Consider the following 19795-nt stretch of genomic DNA (forward strand, 5'->3'; position numbering starts at 1 on the left):
ATGTAAATCTCACTGTACAACGCTTATTTGAAAGTAGAATGAGAGATGAAGAGCAAAAGACCAGCTAATTAAACAGTTGGAGGTAAAAAAAAAATGCATTGTGAAACTGTTGGAAACAAAGCTCTGATGTGAACATTTCAAAGCACCAAGTCCTAAATCTGACAGGCAAGTAAAAGCAGCTAAACAAGGAGGATTTTAAAATTTCTTTTTGGCAAAGCAAATTTTGGAGTGTTCTTGTTTTCAGGATAATAGTTTTTAGAAACTGCAAATCTGAGTTAAAACTAAAGCACAAGTAAAATAAAAAATCATAAGAAAATCAGTTTGATCAAATTAACAGTCTTCAGTGCTGAGAGATGAAAGTAAAAGGTCTATGATGAGGGGACTTCAATTGAAAGCCGTCATCTGTAGTTAGGATTTGAGATGGAATTAAAATTAGTAGCTAATGAGATTCTCTATACCGTGTTTGTGGTATCACATCCAAGTAAAATACGAAAATTACATAAATCGTTAAAACTTTGTTGTAACTATTAAGAATGCTCCGTAAATCTTGTTTATTTTTGGGGTTTTTATTTTCTTTTTCAAAATAATATAAAAAAAATACGATTAATGAGACCTTCTTTTAAATAAACGAGCACGTATGAGGGGCCAAACAGGCCATAAATCATATATTTCTGTGTGTAATCTATTGGTTTACGTATCAACACTATTGGTTTATGAATATTTACTATCGGTTTGCGTGCATACTTAATTGGTTTGCGTGCGTATAATACTGGTTTCATTCATATGAACTATATTGGTTCGTGTCCGTATATTATCGGTTTGTGCGTGAACTATATCCGTTTGTATATGCATAGCACTGGTTTGCATATTAACTATATTGATTCGCGTGTGTATATTAGTGGTTCCAGTACGTTTGTTATTGGTTTGTGAGTGAACTGCATTGGTTTTCGGTTGTATGTTATCGGTTTGCGTATGAACTATATTGGCTTGCGTTCTGTGCCGGTCTAAGGATGATTTTGTGTATGCACTATATTGGTTTCATGCACGTCTTATACTGGTTTCATGTGGGTAACATATCGGTTTTGCGCTTGAACTCTATTGGTTGTATGTGTGTTCCATGTCGGTTTCTCGTACGAAACATACTGGTTTGTGAACGAACACTATTGCAACTCTGTGTATGAACTATATCGGTTCTGCGTGCGAACTATATTGGTTGTTCACGTGATCTTCAGTGAAAATGGGCGGGGCAAGAAACAGGAACTCAGGGGCCGGTAGTGTCATGGAGCGTGTAGAGAAGCTGACAGGAGGCAGATCTGGGTTTACTTTAAACAGTGCAGTATTTTTTTCCACACAATAGGTTTGGGAAAGGACTTGGTGGTAATTATTACTATTTAATAGAATCTGCCATTGAGTGTGTAATGAACACAAAGCTGAAGTTAAGTACGTATTTGGTCGTCTTTTTATTCGCTTCCAGCTACATGCTCGCTTGCAACCCGCGACTGTACTTTTTCACACAGCTTTTGCAAGCTAGTTACTTATTCTACAGGCAAAATATTCTACATTTACGACTGACGCCTTTATCCAGTATAACATTTAGTTACTACTGGTTACATTTCTTATGCCCAGCGATCCCGCACCGTGCCGCCTATTCAGGTGAAGTGACATGCTCATGGTTACACAGTGTCACTATCAGGACTTTAACCAAGAAATGTAGGATTTAGAGGGCAAAGCCCTTACCACAATGCCCCAATGCTTGCACATCTGCAATGTGTATATTATTTGACATAATATAATCTTGTCCAGGACAGATTCCTTTGTTAAAGTTGAGTGTAACATTTTCAACCCGTTCAAGAGCTAAATCTGGGATATTTATTCTTTCAAATAATGTATCAGTTTGCAGATTAATGTACACGCTGTATAATATTTTACCATGCACTTAACATTGAAGAAGAAGCTGGTTTGTGAATAAGTAGCTGACTACAAGCATATGTGTAGCTAGGAGTGAATAAAAAGCCACCTGAATGTGTACCTAATTTAAGTCCCGTGATCACTTCAGATGTTAAACGTTAATCATCACCAAGCCCTTTCACAAACATTAAGTGGCATACAAAAGTATTCAATCCCCTTGAAAGTCATAATTTTCTGCAAGACAAAAGATTTATACACATTTATTCATTCAGTATTTTTCTTATGCTGTGACAAAACATTTCCAAAGACAAAATAAACCATTTTCTGTAGACGTTTAACTGAAGAAGAAAAACTCCAAAGTTAATGTTTGCATAGGTATTTAAACCTCTGTGCTTTGGAAGCTCCATCATTACACCAATGACAAATTAATTACAAAGGTGACAGTCGTTTAACAGTCATAATTAAACATGATGAGGTGCTACTTGTGAGTCCTTTCTGTCTCTCTGGATATAAACAGCCCCCTTTGTAAGGGCCGTAATCTTTGGTGGACAGTCACTGCAAAAATGAAAACAAAGAAGCATTCTACTGATGTGAGAAACAAAGTTATTGAAATGCACAAGACTGGGAATGACTATAAAAATATCAAAAGAGTTTGAATGTCCCATTGCGCACTGTTGCATTCATCACCAGAAAGTGGAAGGTTCATCAAAGTACACAGACTCTGACTAGAACAGGCTGTCCCTCAAAACTCAACATCAGAGTGAGACATCAACTGGTGGGAGAGGCGACTAGAAATCCAACTGTCACTCTCAGATGTCTGCGACGATCTTTAGCTGGAGTAAAGGTGCAGGGGTCCACAATTTCAAGAGTTCTCCATAAAACAGGCTTCTATTAGGAGGGTAGCATGAAAGAAGCCATTCTTTAAGAAGGTCCACATAAAACAATGTATGGCGTTTGCCACAAAGCATTAAAAAGACCCAGTTAAAATGTGGGAGAAGGTTTTATGGTCATATGAGACCAAAATAGAAGTTTTTGGACAGACGCAAGAGGTATGTGAAGTGTAACACTAACATTGCCCAGGCCTCAAGAAACAACATTCCTACAGTGGAATATGGTGGTGGCAGTCTCATGGGGATGCTATGGGGATGTTTTTCATGTGCTGGGTCTGAGAATCTTGTCAGAGTTGAAGGGACAATGGATGGACACATATACTGCACAATTTTGCAAGAGAACTTGTTCCAGTCTGCTATGAAAGCTCAGGAGAAGCTTCATCTTTCAACATGATAATGACCTTAAGCATTAGGACAATGTGACACTTTAATAGCTCAAAAACAGAAAGGTGAATGTTTTGAAGTGGCCAAGTCAAAGCCCTAAGCTTAACCCTGTTGAGAATCTGTGGCACTGTTTGAAAACTGCTGTTCAGAGGTGCCATCTCACCGACATAGAGGGTCTCTAGAAATCCTGCCAAGAAGAAAGGGGCAGAATCACTCCTGAGCAGTGTGCAGAACTGGGGCATACTTACAAAAGAACAAAGGCTGTTACGGCAGCAAAAGGGTTCTTGACAAAGTATGAATGTGTTGGGCTTGAATACTTAATGCAAACATCAACTTTGGAGTTTTTCTTCTTCAGTTAAATATCTACAGAAAATGGTTTATTTAGAAATGTATTGTTACAGCACAAGAGTTCACATTAAAAAGAATGAATAAATAAACGTGGAAAAATCTTTTGTCATACAGAAAATTAGGATGACTTTTAAAGTGAATGAATACTTTTGCATGTCACCGTTTGTTTCTGAAAGGGCTTGGTGGTTATTATTTTTAACAGTATTTTCCCGTATTTCTGAAATATTCACGGGGCTGACGTGAGGTGCACATTCTGCTGGCTTTTTATTCAATCCTAGCTACATCCAGTATATGCTTGCAGTCAGCTACTTATTCATATAGCTTTTGCACACCAGCTTCTTATTCTAACAGCATGGCAAAATATTCTACAGCATGTACATTAATCAGAATCATTACAAACTGATCAATTATTTGAAAAAATAAATATTCCACATTTTGGTTCTGCACAGGTCAAAAATGTTAAACACAACTTTAATTTAACAAAGGAATCTGTCTTGTCACAAAACTGTGAAAATTAAAGTGGCTGAACGTGATTTAACACTTTACAGTGCCCATGATAGCACAGTAAATCCTATTTATCAGATATTGGAGTGGAAATACGCAGGTACTCGTATCTGGCAGGGCAAAAATCGGCTGCATCTTAAAAAAAGCATATGCCTTGTCACAAAACTGTGAAAGGTAAGGTGGCCCAATATGATGTAACTCACATATACTGGTCCTAAATATGGAACATTTAGCTTTTCAAAGAATGGACACGATCATATCATGTCAAATAATATACACGTTGCAGATGTGCAAGCAGTGGGGCATTGTGGTTAGGGCTTTGTCCTCTAAACCCTACATTTGTCGGTTCAAGTCCTGATAGTGACACTGTGTGACCATGAGCATGTCACATCACCTGTCTAGGCGGCACGGTGCGGGATCGCTGGGCATCAGAAATGTAACCAGTAGTGACTAAATGTTATACTGGATAAAGGCGTCAGTCGTAAATGTAGAATATTTTGCCTTTAGAATAAGTAACTAGTTTGCAAAAGCTGTGTGAAAAAGTACAGTCGCGGGTTGCAAGCGAGCATGTAGCTGGAAGCGAATAAAAAGAGGACCAAATACGTACTTAACTTCAGCTTTGTGTTCATTACACACTCAATGGCTGATTCTATTAAATAGTAATAATTACCACCAAGTCCTTTCCCAAACCTATCGTGTGGAAAAAAATACGCCGCTGTTTAAAGTAAGCCCAGATCCGTCTCCAGTCAGCTTCTCTACACGCTCCATGACACTACCGGCCCCTGAGTTCCTGTTTCTTGCCCCGCCCATTTCCACTGAAGATCACGTGAACAACCAATATAGTTCGCACGCAGAACCAATATAGTTCATACACAACATTCCGATAGTGTGCGTTCGCAAACCAGTATGTTTCATACGCAAAACCGATATAGTGCACACATAAATCCAGCATGTTACTTTCACAAAGCCGACATAGTACGCACACATAAAACCGGTAGAAGACTGACAAGGACTCAATGTAGTGCATACACAAAACCAATAGCGTTCATATGCGAAACCGATATATTACCCACGTGAAACCAGTATATTGCATATGAAAAACCAGTGCTATACGTAAGCAAACCAGTAGTATACGAACACAAACCAATATAGTTGATACGCAGACCGATTGCATACGCACGCAAACCAATGCAATTCCCTCACAAACCGATAGCAAACGCACATGAACCAGTAATAAAGTTCAATTCAATATAGTTCATATGCAAACCAGTGCTATGCATATACAAACGGATATAGTTCACGCACAAACCGATAATATACGGACACGAACCAATATGGTTCATATGAATGAAACCAGTATTGTTCGCACGCAAACCAATTAAGTATGCACGCAAACCGATAGTAATCATCCATAAACCAATAATCTTCATGCGTAAACCAATACTTTACGTACAAAAATATATGATTTTTGGCCTGTTTGGCCCCTCATAAGCTCGTGAGCGTCTCGGCGCTTCAATTAGCGGCTTCTCCAGCTGGCAGGACTCACGTGCTCAGGGGGCGGAGTCTCCGTCTGTTCTTAAAGAGGGCGAAGCCAGTCAGGTAACAGTGGTCAGCTTCTCGCCGTCTGGTCTGGTAGTTTGAGCAGAGTGTAGTGTCCTCAAGATGAGTGCTTGTGAGGTTGATTGTAAGACTGTGTGCTCTTTCTGGGCTCCCGTGGAGGCTGATCCCAAATGCTATGGGGAGATTGTTCTCCAACGGTAAGCTTTTCTTTTGAGATTATGAATACATTTTTACTGTGAAAGTTTTAGCTTTTATTTTTAAACTTTAGGACTTTGTGGCTGAATTTTAATGCTACAACAGAACGAATACAAATCAAAGTGCAGAAATTGCAGTGTAACTTATCTGACTGGGTGATCTAATGCTCAGGTGTAGGTTGCTTATGATCGAATGTCTTGTAGCTTCCTTCTACTGCTTTTATAAACCCTTTATTTCTTTGATTAGTGTGGTGGCTCAATTGTGTAGCTTGCTGTTAAGGTTTGGATTAGATCAGCGGTGCCCATGCTTTATCGGCTTGCGAGCTAATTTTAAAATGACCAGGTCGAAATGATCTACCTACATTAATTGTATATACGGAGTACGCTTTATACATTGTCGTACCTTGCATAACTGAATAACCTTTTATGGTACGAACTATTCAATACACTTATGGTCACTACAGTATTTGGCTTTAATAATGTGGGGAAGGCTGACTCGCATAAATATGTAGAGCCGAATAATGCAGTCAAGGAGGCAGCACATGTCCATGTTTGGGTACATTTTCCTATGAGTAAGTTCCAAAACTGTCCAATAACCCCAGGCTTCAGCTGAATGTCATCCTGTAGTGTCAATCTCATCCTCCACTGTAGAGGAGTTTCAGGTGAAAGTGTTGCAATTTTGATGCGGGTGAATCCCCCTCAACATCTTCCCTAAATGAATACTACTTAAATGTAGTGATAGACGTTTAAGACTCCGCTTTACTTGAGCCAGACAGGCAATTTTCAATCCGCTCTGTGTAGCGTATGCTGTCAAGTTGCGCACACGCCTTCCATTGAGTCTAATGATCGAGCGACTCACCCGGATCGATGCTTCGGTGTGTCTGCCTTTGCTTTTGAATTCAGCCAAGTGAGAAATAACGGCTGTCCGATTAATTGCGATTTTAGTTCCCTCTCCTTTCTCTGATCGCATTTCGGAAGTGTTCATAAAAACTACTAAAACAGTTCATGAAACCTAGTGTCTTTCCACATTTTCCTCCTTTGGAATAGAAATGGTAGAATGGCAGATCAGACAAACGCACTTCGATTGTGACACTCAGGAAAGCCCATACCCTCCCCGTTTTTTTTAATATAAATCCCATTAGTCGATAAAAATTGGAAGGCTAATTAGATCACAGCCGGGGTTCTGCAGTAGCTCGTGCGTGCGGGTTGACCAATGTGTTGGAAGAAAAGAGATCTGACTGGCCGCCCTGTATGTCAATCAAGTGGCAAATGCCATAGGGAGGATATGATAGACTAACATTTTTAATAAAAAAATTAATGCCTTGCGATGGACGCATTGGGCACCCCTGGATTAAATAGCCTTGTTAAGATGTAGTTGCTTTCTGCTGTGCTCCAAGCAAATGACTTTTACTAATTGTTACTATCTAATAGCTTCGTGCGTGGAAGTGTGTGTGTGTGGTCTATAGAGAACTCGGGAGTTTTTTAAAATGGTCATGATATAGCAGTACAATGGGCTATATATCCAAACTGGCAGATGTAATGGCATTAACTTCCCCCTTCCTGTATCCTCAGCTTGTTTGAGACCCATCCAGATGTTCAGGAGCTGTTCCCCAAGTTTGTTGACCTTTCCAAAGAGCAGCTGCAGAACAATCCTGGCGTCCAGGCCCATGGGGAAATTGTGGTTTGTAAGCTGACAGAAATCCTGAAAGCAAATGAGAAACGCAAGGAAATCATCAAGGCTCTAGCAGAAAGTCACGCCAAGCAGCACAAGATCCCTCTGGTTAACTTTCAGGTACTTCTCTCCCTACTGGATTTAAAGACTTGATCTGATTGCCCTTGCTCAAAATGTCAGAATGCTGGCTTTCTGACTGGGGTGTAATGTGGCGTTTCTAACGTCATTTCAGAAAGTTAGACTTTGGAAGCCCTTTTCTAGCGGTTTTTTGTGTTTTGTTTTGGTTTTTTTAAATGCATCTCTAAATTCAATGATGTCCCCCGAGTTGAGTGTGATGTGAGGGATATATAATTTTGCCTTCAAATCTGAGGAGCTATGAAATCTTCAGTATGAGGTGCATACCAACTTCTGCAGTTTAAGTCTAGGCTCTTAGTCAATACAAAGGAAAATGGATCGTGCAAATACCCTAAACTAAAGCCTTAAAAAAAAAAAAAAAAAATCAAGCAGAGTATGTTTAATTGTATAGACACTTGAGATGCTCTTTCCATTCTGTTGCAAATGAGCTGTAAATTCTGTACCTCCAATCTGTGCTCTAATACTATTGATCTCCCTTAATGAACCAACTGCTCATTTGATTCATTTTATCCATGGGATGGAGAAACTTGCATCAAAGTCTTGGTAGAATTTTTAGTTAGGTCAATTTTCAGAATGGAATAACGGTTTAGGTCAAACCTAAGCAGCTACTCCATTCTGGAAGGAACCCCAGTGTCCAGACTGTTACTAGATAGAGAAAAAAAAAAAAGCTGCTGGCACTAACTGATTCATCAAGGTATTTAGACCTGCATGACATGTAATTGCCTTTTCAGTCTTTGGTTAACTGCTTCCATAAACTGGCAGTTCTTGGCTTCATTAGGGAAAACTATTGAAAGGGGCTGGCAATAATTGTAATTCTCCTTTACAGATCATCAGTGAAGTCATTGTTACAGTGGCAACAGAGAAGCTTGACGGTTTTGGTCCTGATGCTCAAACAGCCCTGAAGAATGTGCTGAAGCAGTTTCAGATTGACTTGGGAGCTTGCTATGAGGAGCTTGGATTTAAACCATAGTTCTAATTGGTTTGTGTCAACTGTCTCAATCTGCTTTTGAGCTCTGGTATGAATAAAAGTACATCAAAAGTGACTGGCTGATTGGTCCTTTTTCTGTTTAAATGTTCAATCCTTTAGGCCAGGGGTAGGCAATGTCGGTCCTGGTGAGCCACAGTGGCTACAGGTTCATTCCAACCCAATTGCTTAATTAGAAACCAATCATTGCCAATCTCAGACCTTATATAATTTTATGGCTTGTCAGTCTGTGCAATGTAAGGCTCTTATCATAGATCCCCCCCCCCCCCCCCCCCTTCCAAGGATACCATCCAAATGATTTGAAGCCTAAAATGGATCATTTTCAGTGTCATTTTTCTATTAAGTGTTAAACAGTGCATGATGAACACAGATGTGGTGGGGGGTGGGGAAGCTAGCTGGAGAACTGCTGGCTGCTTTCTTACATGTTGCTAATAAGGAGCAATTAACACTGAATGCAGCAGTTTGATTGAAATAAGCAATTAAGGTTTGAGAACCTTAACAAGCGAGACCACTAAAATGAAGCCTCAAAATGTCACTTAAGCAATATGCTTCATCAGCAATTGTTCTTATTAAGGAACTGGGTGGAACAAAAACCTGCACATACTGCGGCTCTCCAGGACCGATATTGCCCACCCCTGTGCTAGACCAGGTTTGTTCCAACCCAGTTCCTTAACGTGCTTCATCAGCAATAGAGTTCTCATTGCTTAAGTGACATTTTGATGCTTCATTTTAGTGGTCTTGCTTAAGGTTCTCAAACCTTAATTGCTTATTTCAATCAAACTGCTGCATTGTGTTAATTGCTCCTTAGCAATAACATGCAAGACAAAGCAGCCAGCAGTTCTCCAGCTAGCTTCCCCCTTTGATCATCATGCACAGTTTTAACACTTAATAGAAAACTGACACTGAAAATGATCTGTTTTAGGCTTCAAATCATTTGGATGGTATCCTTGGAAAGGGGGGGGGGGGGGGGGAATCTAAGATAAGAGCCTTACATTGCACAGACTGACAAGCCATAAAATTATATAAGGTCTGAGATTGGCTTCTAATTAAGCAATTGGGTTGGAATGAACCTGTAGCCACTGTGGCTCACTAGGACTGACATTGCCTAGCCCTGCTTTAGGCCCTATATTCTGCTAATCTCCATGTTTTTGGGGGGGGGGGGGGGTGGAGATACCAGTTTTTATTTCTAGGCTGGTTGTCATGGCCACTATCTACCATGTATGGTACAACCATGCAAGTCCAATAGTTGGACTTAACCACTGAGATGGACTGGCTAAATAGTGTCTTCAGCCACAGTCTGGTCTGAATGATCTCATACTGTATAGATATGGGGTAGGGTGGCACTTTGGTGTTAAATGTTGGAATTTGCCAGGGGTTTTCATATGCATGTGACATGATCTGCAAGAAATCTCATTTAAATTTAAGCAGTCGCTGGTAAAGTGTGTGTGGTGCCAAATGAGAAATCTGTGCAGTTGATGCTTGCTTATCAATATATTGATCACAATTGTGATTCTCTAAAAGGTAACTTTACAACAATTCTCTGCCACAATGTACAGCTGGGTGATTCATCAGGGCTAACCAAAAGCTAATCGGTTACTAACAAAGTAAATGAGGGTTTTGGTGGAGACCCTTCATTACAAGGGTCTTATCAAACCCTACTTTATGTAATGTTATATGCAGCCTAATGAAGGAAATGCTAGTGTGGGGTTTTTGATGGGCAGTCTGGCTTTATAGTTGATAGGTCTCTGTTTATCTTGCACCTACCTTTTTTTTTTTTTTTTTTTTTTTTTTTTTTGGTACTCCAGTGAGTTCCTCTGCCAAACACCAAGGTGATGTAATGATCATATTTAGTATTTGAAAATGTAATTTAAAACCACCTTCGTCTTTCCATTCAAATGCAGTTCCGTTTGCTTTCATATGTAAACATTTATTTTACTAAGGTTCATAGTGATGTTTTAAAATTTGTACTTCACCTGAACATACACATTGAGTGAGGTGTTAAGCAGGTCACTAGTGGTTTTTGATGCTTTCTACAGATCTTTACACAACTGGAAACGCCTGAATGTGTCAAGTTGGTGCTCGGCAAGTAGGAGTCCTGAGAGTGTGGGGAATGCAGTGGGGGTGGTGGAAGGAAGGGGGTCCTTTTGTCAGGATTTGTTTCGTGTAGCTTTTGTCTGCCACCTGGTCAGTGCTTTATCAACATGCTGTCCATTTCTGCAGTCAGTGATACCAACCTTCTCTTGACTTTAGTTTCTCAATGCTCAACTGTAATACTTGCAACTTGTTGAAAGTACTTATTCAAATCACGATTTACTTGTTTTAAATGTCCATTGCCACCAGTACAGGGTCTTGTTTCTGCCTCATTTGCTGCACCATTGGAGTCTTGTTTTGAATGACTATACAGGGGTTTTTTTTTTTTTTTTTTTGTGATCCTGTAGATCATCCAATGTGTGGTCTCGGAGTGATGTATGAGACACCTGCTCTGATCATGACCTGTTTTTGAAAACCAACCAGGAATCTGTTTTCTTGTACGGATGCTTTTGTATATGAGTGGACAGGCTGATAATTGTAAGGATCAAAGTGGGGCAGGGGTTGTGGATTGCTGTGGGTGCCCGTACTGTTGGTGAAGATGTGGAGCAGAGGACCAGTGTATGCACCCAAGTCACCCCGGTGGTAGATCCAGCCTTAAATTCTTCAGCCAGCCTCAGTCTTATGTTTACCTGTTCAGTGGAATATCTCTAATTGAAATGCTTATTAAATACTTTTTAAAATCATAAAATTAGATTTAATTGAATCTGTGCTCTTGTATGGCTGCTATCAGCTTTTTTGTTTTTTTTAAATATACCTGTTTTAATGCAGCTTTTCTTGGCTCACTTCACGTTGCCAACACCAGAGCCTATACTCTGTTCTGTTTGCAATTTTCCCCCTTACCTATTCATACTAATACCTGCCTACCTCAGTTATCCACATTCCTAACAAAGTTCTGAATACATCAACTTGTAGTCAGAGGGCACCTGTAGAGCCCCAGATCATCACTGCTGAAATAAAACTGGTGTCACTACCTAGTTTGTGGCCCCTGCCCTATTTGTACCACACACAACCCATGAGGTCAAATGTGACCCCAAAGTACGTGAGCTGTCCATTTACTGGTGCCGACAGGAGTGTCCTGAGCTGGTTGCAGTGCTGCCTACTGGAGCGCATAGGAGCCAAAGCCTGCAATCTCTGATCTAAATGTGATTTGAAATGGTTCACATGTCACACGATGATGAGGAAGATGAAAGTCTTGATGCCCACTTACAATCGGTTGAACCCGAAGAACTTGTGGCAATTGGTGGAGACATCAATGGGCACGTTAGACAAGAGCAAGATGGGTACGAGTGGTTCCATGAAGGCTGAGTGCTGCATATTGGACTGTGCAGAAGCACATGATCTACCCATGGTCAACACCTTTTTCAAGAAGACACCAACACACTTGGTCACCTATGCCAGTGGTGGACAGAAGACCCAAATTGATTACTGGCTTCTTCGAATGCAAGACCTGAAGCTAACAATTGATGTGAAGGTAATCCCATCTGTGAATATCGGGCCTCAGCATTGCCTACTCATTATGGACCTCTGGCTTGACCTTGGCCAAAAAAGTCTGCCACCAGTAACCGCAGTGGAGAAGATCAAGTGGTGATGCTGGATCCCCAAATGTGTCAGCTGGCGGCTACCCTTGTTTCTGACACCCTGGACCAGCCAGCGATGGCTATCTGGGCTGATGTAGTCCGGCTGATCCAGGAAGCAGCCAGTGGGGAGCTCTTGGGAATACAAAACCAGGGAGGCGGTTCATTGACAAACAGATCTGGTGGTTGAATGAGGAAGTGCAGAGTGTGGTCATGGAGAAGAAGATGGCTTTTAAAAAGTGGTTCCAATCCCATGGCACTGGGGACTATCGGCGGTACAAGGCCCTCAAGTCGGCAGCAAAGTGAGCAGTGGTAGTGCCACGGGCCATGCACTATGACCACCTCTATGATGAATTGAACACATTAGAAGGAGCCAACAAGATCTATTGCCTGGCCAGCAGGTGCAAACACTCGGCGCAAGATATCGGCCAAGTCGTGCACATTAAGGATGACCACCATCGGGTCCTTCGAGATCCACCCGCCATCCTGCAATGCTGGAGCGACTATTTCTTACGGATTTGTAATGAGGAATTTCCCCGCCCACCAATCCAAAGCACTGACCTGGACCTGTGCCACCAATCACTAATGTGGAAGTTGAAGCTGCCATCAAAAAAAATAAAAAGGGAAATCAACCAGCCCTGACAACATCCCCACAGAAGTGTGGAAGCTCCTTTGCTGCAGGGGCATTCTGATCCTCCCCACCCTCTTCAACCGTATCATCCAAGATGGAGAAACCCCAGCAGCTTAGATGACCAGCACGATGGTGCTCATCTGGAAAGGCAAGGGTGATATGGCTGAGTGCTCAAATTTCCAACCAATCTGCCTCATATGCCATGTCATGAAAATCTTTGAGTGAGTCATCGATGCCTGGCTATGCGCGATCATTACCATTATGCCAAACCAATGCCAATTTGTGAAAGGGTGTGGCACAACAAATGCTATCTACGCTTCCTGCAGTTAAGGCACTGGGAGAACAAGATGATCCACAGGGTGTTCCTTGACTTGGAGAAGGCATTCGATAGGGTACCTCATGACCTTATCTAGTATGCCCTACTATCGCATAACGTCCCTGAAGCCTATGTTGACTGGGTCAAACTACTATTCAGCAATGTTAGCAGTGTTGTCTGGTGTCCAGTGGGTGTCTCACCACCTTTCACAATCCGCACTGGAGTCCACCAAGGATCTGCCCTCTCGACCCTCCTGTTTGTCTTATGCATGGATGTGGTAACCTCTGATCTCCAAACACCCCACCTATGGTCGCTCCTCTACACTGACAACATAATCCTTATGGATGAAAACCATGAAGATCTGCAGCGGCTAACACAGCAGTGGAAGACTCGCTTGGATGCCAATGGTATGCGGCATAACATCAAGAAGACAGTACATGGAGTGTGGGCTGCAGACTAACGTTACCATAGGTATTGGCGGCAACGACCTGAAGAAGGTCAGTGACTTCAACTATCTTAGCTCAGTCATCAGCAGTGACAGCAATCTGCTCCCTGACATCCGTGCAAGGATCAATGCTGCATGGTTGAAATGGTGACAGGTCACCGGAGTCCTCTGAGACCACCGCATACTAGACCGTCTTAAGTCCTAGATATAAAAAAAACAGTGGTGTGCCCAGTAATTACGGCAAAGCATGAATGGGCCCTTAGTATGATAGAAACATGGATGCTGTGGTGGTGCCTTGGATTGATAAGATGGGACCATGTTATGAACACTGATGTCTGGAAAAGGATGGGAATTTCACCAATCGTGGAAAAGTTGCATGAGTCAAGGCTACGATGGTATGGGCATGTCATCCGCAGTGATGAGAACTCAGTGACCAGAACGGCACTGTGCCTGAGCCCCCAAGGATACACCCACGAGGCAGACCGAAAAATGTTGGAAGGACCGGATCAAGGAGGACATGAAAATCTCTGGTGTTGCCCTGGAGGCCATCCTGGATCACACCAAATGCAGGAGACATTGCAGACAGGCGGACCCTGCTATCCTGTGGGACTAATGCTAGGAAGAAGACATGTCATGCAGCACTGCTTCACGGAGTTATTCTCTTTAAGAATGTTTAAGTGTGAAGAACAGATAATCTGAGAGCCTTTACTACGTCATCAGAAATCAAAAACAAACAAGCCTGATCGCACACTGAGCGTGTCACATTGATGTACAGTGCATGTAATCCTGACGGTTTTGGAGGATCTCTTTCTATCCGAGCTTGTGGTGCAGCTATACTTTTATAGTGAATTCTCACTCTCAAGTTTATGTACAGGTTGCTACTGCAAATCATTTATATGAATATGACAGGCTTACAAGATACACATTGAAAAATTTTTTTTGTATTATTTATGGTGTCTTTCATAATGTTTCTCTGATTTACACTTTTGCTCCACATTTTAAAATTACAAATCAAACAATTCAGGGGTGATTAGAGTGCACATTGCAGACTTTCATTTAAGGAGATTTGCAGATTATTTTAGTCACACCATATAGAAGTGACAGCACTTTTTCAATATAGGGCACCATAATGTTAGGGCCTCAGCAATGGCAGGTCTGTTAAAGCCATCATATTTAGGATTTTGTTGCATTTTCCTCACATGCAATGCCTGCTTCAAGACTGCGATTCATAGACATCACCATGGGCCTCCTGTATAAAATGCTGCATACGCCCGTTTCTTGGTACACTTTGCAATGTATAAAAACTAAACTTGAAGTAAAGCCACAGACATTTTCACGTTTCTGGTCAGTTTTGAAAACTGGCGGCACCCAGCATCAAAGCAGTGTTACTGTTTCTGTGGTCTGCTTTTCTATTCCATTTTCGAATCAGTGAGGCTAGATTAATCAAATACACTGAAATTAAATGCATATCTTTCACAAATTTAATTCAGTTGATTCTGTAACAATATAATGGTGCATGGAATGGCCAAACTATTACAACTAACATAGCTGCTTTAGCGTTGAAGACATCGAAAAAGGAAGAATTAGAAGAGAGTGCGAAATTAGACATGATGATGATGATGACTGGCTTCTAAATTGATTTCGATTTCCAAGAGCTATCTTCTTGGTGCTTTGTGCTGAACTGGCACCGGCTTTACAGAGGCAGACTTTGAGGAATTCTGCTCTACCTGGTCCTCTGCAAGTTCTGTCCACTTTCTGGTTTTTAGCCACAGGAGCTTTTCAACTTGAACTCGCAGACAGATCGGGAATTTGACCAACATCACCGAGTCGTGCCATGCCAGCTGTATGGAATGGTGGTATCCGATTATCATCCAGATATGAAGGATTTCCTTAAACTGTTGTTGAACTGTATAACATCAAAATGAAATTCGTAGTAACGTCCAGTTTTCCAAATGTAATCGGACCGGTCATCTGCACGCATATTGCTATTATGACTCTGGACAAGTTACATCAGTGAGGAATGAATGAGCTGGCATTACATCATCTACAGTATAGCTGGAGAACCTCTAGAAATGGCAGCTCTGTACAGTTGCAGATGCTTTTTCCAACTACTGTGGCAAATGGCAAGCAATTATTTTTAGTCAGTGAGTCGTCTCAAAAAGCAATGAGCGTTGTGTCGCTTGAAGCCAATGCTCCATTATAAAGGCGCCTTCAGAGAATGATGCTGATGTAAATATTTGCTTATATAAACACATTTCCTTATGTAAATAAAATGCATTTCCACTCTATTAAGGTGCTGCTCTATAATCCACAGAAAGTGTGTGACTTGCCCGTACCTGAAGGGATGTGGTATAATGAACCTGACCATGACCCACCAAATGATCAGCCAAATCATACAGCAGCACAGGTTCATTTGAATGTAATTAGCAGAATGTAAAAACAGGTAATCGAATGCAGCGTTCATTTTTTAACCAATTCGTTTAAATTGTGGTCAATGTCACATATTATAGCCCTTATATTCCTTAGTTCATTGGTCACATCTGTTACAGCATCCACTATTGCATTTTATGACTCCAGAATAGCGTTCGTCAGTGCACAGCCAGTTGGTCGCCCAGTGATTTCCGAGGCAGAGGTGTGTGTGCAGCCGGCACGCGAAGACATATACAGCAGCACCATCACCTGACCATTGCATGGGGGCAAACACAGTAATATCGTCTGAAACAGAATAAACACATGGCAGGCTGCAACTCCCTTTTTCACTTCGACTGTGGTATTTGACCACTTCTTTTTTGTTTCAGGAATGGTGCAACTTTCTGAACTTGAACTTTCGAGTGTCTCTGCCATGCTGTTTCACTCAGTAACTTATTTTATTGCTTATACCACTGCTCAAGCCAACAAATAATACATTTTCCTTTCCTACGTTTTGCACTCTTTTTTAAACATGATTTTGCCATTGTTTTTTTAACAAAACACCCAATGGAAGGTGATATTTATATTGATTTGCATATTAAAAAATGTGAAATTCTGGGAGCAGACATACATCGTGAGGCAGGACCAATTCCTGGACCGGGCACTAAATCATCAATACTGCTGTGCCACAGTGCCCACATGTTTGATTACTAACAGAATACATTATTTAAATGATGTTGAAAATTATCTGTATAATGTAATATACATTAATGCAATTTATCTTACAAATGATATCAAGAAGATAGCTCTTGGAAATCTAAATCAGCTTAGAAGCCAGTCGTCATTATCTCTAAATAAGAGCTCTCTTTTATTGAATTGAAATTGATTCTTTTATTGTTATAGTATGATACAGTGAGATTCAGTATGCAAATCCACCATAAATTTATTTTCCTATTTAATAACAATAATAATAATACATCCATCCATCCATCCATCCATTTTCCAACCCGCTGAATCTGAACACAGGGTCACAGGGGTCTGCTGGAGTCAATCCCAGCCAACACAGGGCACAAGGCAGGAACCAATCCCGGGCAGGGTGCCAACCCACCACAGAATAATACAATAAAATAATTAAAATTATACAATATGAAAGCATAAGTACAATATACATGTACATATATACTGTAGCACAGAAAGTGTAAATGGTTCATAAAGTGGCTCAGGTTGTGTAAGATTACAACTGTAGTGCAGGTTTACAGTGAGGTAATTGTACTTATAAGTACAAACTGTTCTACCAGGAGCACTTGATGGACTGATTGAGTGCATTTATAGCTCTTGGGATTAAATTGTTTCTGAACAGCTAGGTCCCTACAGGAAAGGCTCTGAAGCATTTGCCAAATGGGAAAAATTCAAATAGACTGTGCGCATGGCTGAGGCAGTGTGTGCTATAAATGTTCTCCAGGGTAGATGCTGTTTCCCAATAATCCTCTGTGCTCTTGACACAACCTGCCATTGAGCTTTCTGATCAGCTGGTGTACATCTGTGATTCCACACTCGGATATGTTGGGTTAAAATACTCCGAGTGGTGCACTGACAGTAACAATGCTAAAATAGCTATGGTATTTGCAATAGTTTGGCCATTCCATGAACTATTATATGGCTACAGGTTGATTACAATCAGATGCCTTAAATTTATAAACAATATGCGGTTAATTTCAGTGTATTTGATAAAGCCGCATAAGGGATGTGAATCTAAAAATGAATGGGAAACCACACAGGAACAGTAGCACTGCTTGGAAGCTGGGTGTCGCCAGCTTGCAAAACTGAGTGCAAACTTGCATACATAAAGGGTAAGACGGGAGTGAGAATGTGTGTGGCTTTATGCCAAGTTTAGATTTTATACATCTCGAAGTGAACGTGGAAATGGCTGTATGCAACACTTTTGTGCATACACACTATTTATACATGAGGCCCCTGGTGCTGAAGGACTTCTCTGGTGATGCTCTGCCAAGCCACTAATGCAGCCATCTTCAGCTCCTGCTTGTTTCTGGGGCTTGTCCCCTTAAGTGTTCTCTTCAGCATATGTAAGGTTTTCTCAATTGGATTTAAATCAGGTGAATGGCTTGGCCATTCAAGAATTTTCCTTTTTGTTGCTTTAAAAACCTGGACCTGTCACACACTATAACTAATCATTGTGCCACCCTGCTGCTCCAGATTGTAATTGAAATTATGATAAGAATTTCTAAACACAGGTAAGCCCATAGTACTTATCCAATGATCTGTAGTACATTTGATTTTAATTTGTCTTCTACTTTTAATCAGACTCCAGCTTTGATTAATCATGCTGCTATTTCTCAATTTCTGTGTTTTGCCATCTATCCTCAACTTACAAAACTTGGTTTTCTGTGTAATATAAAAGGTGCATGTTATACAGACAGTGGCACTTTTGACATTAAAATTCTTCTTAAACATAAACATTGACTTACTTAAGTAATAATTCCTGTCCATTTTCTGTGAATGACTTGCGAAACATTACAGTTCACATTTTTCACTATTGTGATTGATTTCACAGAGGCCTTCAAAACGCCAAGGGAGGCAGGCCAGATTCCCACCAGCCTTGCCAGAGGAGATACACCATAAACCAGCCTAGGTTCTACTTGAGTGACGAGCTGCAGCCTACAACAGTACAAAATGTCCTTTACTCTTAAAGTTCTAAAACAGTTTCTGTAAAGTCCCAAAACACACTCAAAATGTCACAGAAGGAAAAGGGTCGCTGTTAACTTAACCCCTGTCTTGCAGGGAGCAGGATTTCAAGAAATCTCCACAAATGAGAATTGAAAAAGAAAAACACAATAAAAGATTCAAAGGAGAAAAAAGACAATTGTAGTAAAGAAAGTCAAAGACAAAGTCAAAGAATATCCAAGTTCCAGAGCAGAAAATGTCAAATCACAATCAAAAAGAGAACAATATTTATAAAACCGCCAACACTAACACATATTCGTAATGAACCGCACTGGACTTCTTCATCTTTTCCAGTTGAAGGGCAGGCTGACATATCACTTTCTTTGATGTATTTTTGTCACCTGCTGAACAAAAGTCCTTATTTTTTTCAATGAGTCCATACTAAATCCTTTATCTTCTTTTCTACTTAGAAACTGTTCCTTTTGCCTGTATCATTTAAATGCATCATTAATGCTCTTAATAGAAATTTGTTCTCCGGTACCTCTTTCCTAATTTTATTAATATTAATGGAACGCTGTCCTCTTGTTGATTTGTGTTTGTTTCATAGTTAATTTCTGTACTTATTACAAGGCATTTCAAAGAGTTTACTTTATCTGACATTTTATATTTGTATCTATATGTTCTCCAACATAACATAAATACTGATTTAGTCCTCAATGACCTAATCAAAGCCTATTAATGATCATTTTGTCACTCCATGACTGACTCTTCAGTTTATTATATCTTTGACTGGTGGTTTCAGTTGATATAAGTGCCTTACTTTAGTGATATTTTGACACACAATGTGCCCCTCATTTAATTTTAATTTTTAATCATTTTCTAAATTTCATCTTTTCCAAACATAATTCTAAACTTACTTGTTCTTTATTCAATGCCTTTCATTAAACATCCAGTATACCTTTACGTCCAGTATTCCATACTAGTTTCACTAATACTTTACTCATGTCTACACATATTGAGTTGTGTTTTGTTTCGAACTGATCATTATTCAAATCATTTTAAACTGA

The 19795-nt window shown here is 40.5% G+C and overlaps 2 protein-coding genes and 1 long non-coding RNA gene across 19 annotated transcripts in view; 2 read left to right on the forward strand and 1 right to left on the reverse strand.

Moving 5' to 3' along the window:
* Positions 1-19795, forward strand: part of LOC114662051 (myoglobin-like) — a 110277-nt gene that overhangs the window by 38702 nt on the left and 51780 nt on the right. For 3 of the 16 annotated variants that reach the window (XM_051934878.1, XM_051934873.1, XM_051934877.1), the window contains one exon: positions 7361-7580. The exons of 7 other annotated variants lie outside the window; for them this stretch is intronic. In XM_051934878.1, coding sequence (XP_051790838.1) covers positions 7361-7580 — 220 coding nt within the window. Of the gene's footprint in view, positions 1-5610; positions 5792-7360; positions 7581-8421; positions 8624-19795 lie in introns of those variants that run through there. 6 more of the 16 variants (XM_051934872.1, XM_051934881.1, XR_007936460.1 and 3 more) reach the window with 5 other exon arrangements.
* Positions 1-19795, reverse strand: part of LOC127529846 (uncharacterized) — a 62305-nt gene that overhangs the window by 25276 nt on the left and 17234 nt on the right. The window lies entirely within an intron of this gene.
* The window catches only part of LOC114663256 (myoglobin-like), a 105243-nt gene that overhangs the window by 17582 nt on the left and 67866 nt on the right, over positions 1-19795 (forward strand). Inside the window, exon 1 of one of the 2 annotated variants that reach the window (XM_051934884.1) lies at positions 5657-5669. The exons of the other annotated variant lie outside the window; for it this stretch is intronic. The gene's annotated coding sequence lies outside the window, so the exon portion shown is untranslated. Of the gene's footprint in view, positions 1-5656; positions 5670-19795 lie in introns of those variants that run through there. 2 annotated transcript variants of the gene reach the window in all.

Source organism: Erpetoichthys calabaricus, chromosome 12 (assembly GCF_900747795.2).
Source record: "Erpetoichthys calabaricus chromosome 12, fErpCal1.3, whole genome shotgun sequence".
Classification (NCBI taxonomy): Eukaryota; Metazoa; Chordata; class Cladistia; order Polypteriformes; family Polypteridae; genus Erpetoichthys; species Erpetoichthys calabaricus.